At 48.1% G+C, this 5,245-nt stretch overlaps 1 protein-coding gene across 1 annotated transcript in view; it reads right to left on the reverse strand.

The window, feature by feature from the left end:
* rhot2 (ras homolog family member T2) overlaps nt 1-4,213 on the reverse strand; it is a 29,470-nt gene extending 25,257 nt beyond the window's left edge. The window contains exons 1-2 of the mRNA XM_078418027.1: nt 4,107-4,213; nt 2,299-2,357 (exon numbers count right to left, since the gene is read on the reverse strand). Of these exons, the coding sequence (XP_078274153.1) occupies nt 2,299-2,357; nt 4,107-4,143 (96 nt within the window). The 5' untranslated portion in view covers nt 4,144-4,213. The remainder of the gene's footprint in view (nt 1-2,298; nt 2,358-4,106) is intronic.
* Between the last annotated feature and the right edge of the window lie 1,032 nt (nt 4,214-5,245).

Genomic DNA, 5,245 nt, shown 5'->3' on the forward strand with positions numbered 1-5,245 from the left:
TTAGTGTACGATGAGGTCTCATATGCCTTGGGGAAACCAAGCAGGGGTTGGTTGACCACTTTGTCCAGCCTGCAAGAGTAACCCCAATCTTCCAGCTACCTGCTCTTTGAATTCTTCACCCCACCCCACTCCACTCTGAGCCTCTGTTTTGGCTTTCACATTATTCCAACGAAGCTCAATGTCAGCTTCAGGAACAGCATCTCGGCATTATAGCCATCTGCAACCCTCAGGGTTCAACAGCAAAGTCAGCCATTATAGATCATCAGTTTTTCCGTATTCCGATGAAAGGTCACCGCTCTGTAATATTATCTTTATTTTTCTCACTCTGTAGATCTGGGTTCGATCCTGACCTTGGGTCCTGTCTGTATGGAGTTTGCAATTTCTCCCTGTGACCACGTGGATTTCCTCCGGGTCCTCCCACATTCAAAGGACGTGCGGGTTTGTAGTTTAATTGGCCTCTGTAAATTGCCCCTACTGTGTTGGAAGTGGATGCAAAAGTGGGGTCACATAGAAATAGTATGAACGAGTGATCAACGGTTGGCGTGGACTCTGTGTATCTCTAAACCTAAACAAAAAACTAAACGCTGCCTGATCTGCTGTGTATTTTCATCATTGTATTTCAATGCAACAAGATTTTGTATTCCTCAGTTCCTGCACTTCTTTAGTTGTTTCTTCGTTCTCTAATCTGTCTATTTACTTCTCCCCAAGACGGATCAGCTGTGATGAACAAGCCTTCACCACCCTCTCTTGTCGCATGCAGTCTCTCTTGGTCTCCACCCCTCTGCTTCCTCTGCAATTTAAAACACATTTGATTTCTAATTCTTCCCAGTTCTGATGAAAGGTTATTGACCTAATACATTAACTCTGTTTCTGTCTTTAGAGATGCGGCGCGGAAACAGGCCCCTCAGCCCACCGAGTCTGTGCTGACCAGCGATCACCCTGTACACTAGCATGAAACCTACACACTAGGGATAATTTACAATTTTACCGAAGCCAATTAACCTACAAACCTGTACGTCTTTGGAGCGTGGGAGGAAACTGGAGCACCCAGAAAAAACCCACGCAGTCACAGGGAGAATGTATAAACTCCGTACAGACAGCATCTGTAGTCAGGTTACTGACACTGCAAGGCAGCAACTCTACCGCTGCCTCACTGTGCCTCTCTCTGTGGGCCGAGGGGCCTGTTTCTGCGCTGTATCTCTAAAGTCTAAAGACCGAAAAAGAATTAATGTATCAGGCCAATAACCTTTCATCAGTGCTGACCAACTGAATATTTCCAACATATTCTGTTTACAGACGGCAGATGCTGGAATCTTGCGAGGCACACAGAGTTCTGGAACTAAGGGATACAAAATATTCTGTTTGTATCTCTAAATGAGGTCAGTGATCAAGCTTACTGCATGATCCAACAGGAGACTGACCTTTGGTCTGGTAAAAAGGTGTTGGAAATTGCTGATACATCACAGCTTGCTCTCAGGTATCAATACCTCCCTGTTTTGGGGCCAGAATGAAGATATCACACTGGACAGGGTCACAGATCAATCCAAGATAAATCAGCTTACTTCTAAACAGTAAGGTCCAACGTAGTATTTGCTGGCCTCGTAGCCTGCTGCACCAGCACTTTTCTGTGTTGCTGCTGGCTCTCCTCCATGCCCAGCACAGCTTCAGTCACTGAATGAGTGACTGGGGAGGAGCCATGAAGGGACATTTTACACATTGACAGGAGAAAGAATGTTCCACACCCAGAGAGCTGCAGCCTGAATCAAAAGATCAGGTAAACTGTGACAGTTTTACTCTCGCGTGCCAAAATAAATAAGTGCAGAATCCACAGGGCCACACATCAGGCAAATATCTTACAAAACTTACTCACCAGCCAAGTTACTCTGGGAGGGAAAGTAACCCAGCAATATGAGCAATCGCATGTTCACAACTGAACAGTTCTGGGGGACTTAATTCTACGTAACACAGGGAATCAGACAAGCTGCCTGATTGAATGAGTTCTTCCAGCAGTTTGTGTCTTTTTTTAAATAAACCAGTATCTTCAGTTCCTTGCATCTACAATATCCAGTCAAGGTCTCTGAATGTTCTGACGACATCTACTCTTATTGGGGTACACCTTGTGGTACCCTAGTCCTGTGACAGCTGCCTCCAAGGTCTTCCCAACTTTGAGAAGCTGGTGGGGAATGGTAAGTACAGGGTGATGTACCAGAGATCAGCCACCGTCTGAGGGAGACATAACCAGACCCTCGGGGAGGGGGAATGTCCCACTGCATTTGCTGCTCTCCAATCCACACTCACCTGCTCAGGAAACTCCTCACTGACCAAGGACATGATCAGTGACGTTTTGCCAACTTTAGCTGTGGATACAGAAAAGAAAAGCATTAATTGCTGAACCCAAAGAAAGAGCATTATCGTCAGCACAGTTTATCCTCTCACAAGAAGCACTTCAGTTTAGTCGGATCTGTTTTGGTTACTCTGTACATTGAACAACTTCTCTTCCAACTCAACTCACTTGTTCCAAATCAAAGACGTAGCTAAGAGAGAGCTAACATTGGCCCCGGATACACCCATTACAGTGGGGTATGTGGAGCCGCTTCGGTCCCACTCTGGTCGTTCTCTCAACCCTTCCTTCAGTACATTGATAATTGTTACGGTGTTGCTTTCTGCTGTCATACAGAACGCAAACATTTCATGGTGCACCTCTGCCTCCTCCCTTCCTCCATCTCTGTCCGTGTCTCAGGAGATAATTGAGATACAAACATTCGTTCTGACCTCCGGACTCCCACGGCTTTTTCAACTATGCTGCCTTCCATCCTGCCCCATAGAACAGAACAGCACAGGAACAGGTTGTGATCCATATCCCTTCATACCCGGACAACCCTGCCTTTCCCAAGAAGTCCATTCCATTCTCCCTGTTCCTCCATCCCTGTCACATCTACACCAACCACAAGATATTCTACACCAGTGCTTCTGAAATAGTTTCCATTTTCATGAAATGTGGATTCCCCTCGGATAGAAGGTGATAGGGTCACCTAGATGATAAATGATTGGTCAAGTCATCTGCTGGTAACCTTCAAAAAAAAAAAAAAAAAAAAAAAAAAGAGAGAGAGAGAGACAAAGAGAGACAGACAGAGAGAGACACAGAGAGACACAGAGAGAGACAGAGAGAGACAGAGAGAGACAGAGAGAGACAGAGAAAGGCATGTTGGTAGGTAGGAAGTGCCCTTCTGGTCAGGCCCTGCTAGGACAGAGAAAGTTGACAATATTACAGATATTGACCTGAAGCAGAAATAGCTAATATTGATACAGTGAAGGCAAGTTCCTTTGAATTGCTGAACTTGACATTGAGTCCAGAAGAGATTGGTTCACCGGAATGTTGCCTGAATTGGAGTCTATTAGCTATAAGGAGAGATTGGATAAACTTGGATTGTTTTCTTTAGACAGTCAGAGGAGACCTTTTAGTTTTAGTTTAGTTTAGTTTTAGAGATACAGTGCGGAGACAGGACCTTCGGCCCACCGCGTCCGCGCTGACACCTCCATCCTCGCCCGTCCCTCTAGTTCCTCCCTCTTACCTCTCTCCCCTCATTCCATACGGCCCTCTCACTTCCCTCCTGTACCTGGCCCTGAAATTATCCTTCTCATTCCCTCTCCTTTCTTCCTTCACTCCTTCCTACTTTCCCCATCAATCTTTTCTCCCTACTTCCCTCCCTCTCTCACCTCCCGCCTACTCCCCAATCCCCTTTCCTTCCCACTTAGTCCCCCTCCTTCCCCCCTACTCAGCCCCCTCTCATCTTCCTCCCCTCAGCCCCCTGCGCTCTCCCTCTCCCCCTTCAAACTTAGTCCCTCTTCTTCCCCCCTTGCTCAGTTACCTTTCATCGTCCTCTCCTGTCTCCCCCTCCTCCTATCCCCCTCCCTTTCCCTTCTCTCTCCCTCTCCTCCCTCTCTTCAGTCTCCTCTCCACGTTCTTCTTCAATCCCCTTTCCCAGTCCCTCAGACTTCCCTCCACTCCCTTCTTCTCACTTTCTCACTCTCTCTCTCTCTCTCTCTGCCTCTCCCTGAACTTGCCTCCGCCAGTATCACCTCCCCCTCCACTCTCCCTCACTCACGTTCTCCCACCAGCAATATCCTCACGTTGCCCTTCATGTTGGCGCCGCTTTCACCCAGCGCCAGGACACGCTGCTCCTGGGGCGAGAGATCAACCGCCGGCCCAGTCGGCAACTTCCGGAGAGCCGAAGTCGGCTCGGCCACTTCCGTCACCAGTCGGCTGTCCGGAGCGGCCGAGCTCAGCCGGACTCGGCAACTTCCGGAGAGCCGAAGGCAGCTCGGCCACTTCCGTCACCAGTCGACTGTGTCCGGAGCGACCGAACTCAGCCGTATTCGGCAACATCCGGAGAGCCGAAGGCAGCTCGGCCACTTCCGTCACCGGTCGGCTGTGTCCGGAGCGGCCGAGCTCAGCCGTACTCGGCAACTTCCGGAGAGGTTGACATAGGGACACTAGAAACATCAGCTGTTCCTCTCCCCACAGGTGTCGCCCGACCTGCTGGGGTATCGTTTCTTGTTTGAAACTTCCAGAGCCCTTGGTTCAGTTTTTTTTCCGTATCAGTTTATAATCTTTGTTGTATAGTCATTAGTTTCGAGATACAGCAAGGAAGCAGGCCCTTCGGCCCATCCACACTGCACCAGCCCTCAGTTACACATTCACACTAGTTTGATGTTATCCCACTCTCATTCACTGCCAACACACAAGGGACAGCGTATAAAGGTCCAATTAACCTCCAAATCCCCACATCTTTGGGATGTGGGAGGAAACCGGAGTAACCAAGAGGATACCCACGCTGTCACAGGGAGAATGTGCAAAATCCATGGTCAGGATCGAACTTGGGTCTCTGGCGCTGTGAGTCAGCAGCTCTATCCACTGCCCCGCCATGTTGCCCCATGAGAATTCAATGAAGGCTCCACATTAAGGGAACACGAAACAGCACAGAATGGGAACAGGTTCTTTGGTCTACCATGTCTCTGCTAACCATGATGCTAAATTAAACTATTCTCAACAACCTGCACATGATCTCTCTCTCTCCCTCTCTCCCTATTCCCTAAATAAAGTGTTGAAGGAACTCAATGAGTCAGGCAGTATCTGTGAAGGGAAACTGATTTAAAGTCTAGCTAACAGCCACATAAACACAAACTCATGACGCTTCATATTTTCTCCATTGAACATTCACTGATTAGTTTATTGCAGATAATT

Source organism: Rhinoraja longicauda, chromosome 21 (assembly GCF_053455715.1).
Source record: "Rhinoraja longicauda isolate Sanriku21f chromosome 21, sRhiLon1.1, whole genome shotgun sequence".
In the NCBI taxonomy this organism is placed as follows: Eukaryota; Metazoa; Chordata; class Chondrichthyes; order Rajiformes; family Arhynchobatidae; genus Rhinoraja; species Rhinoraja longicauda.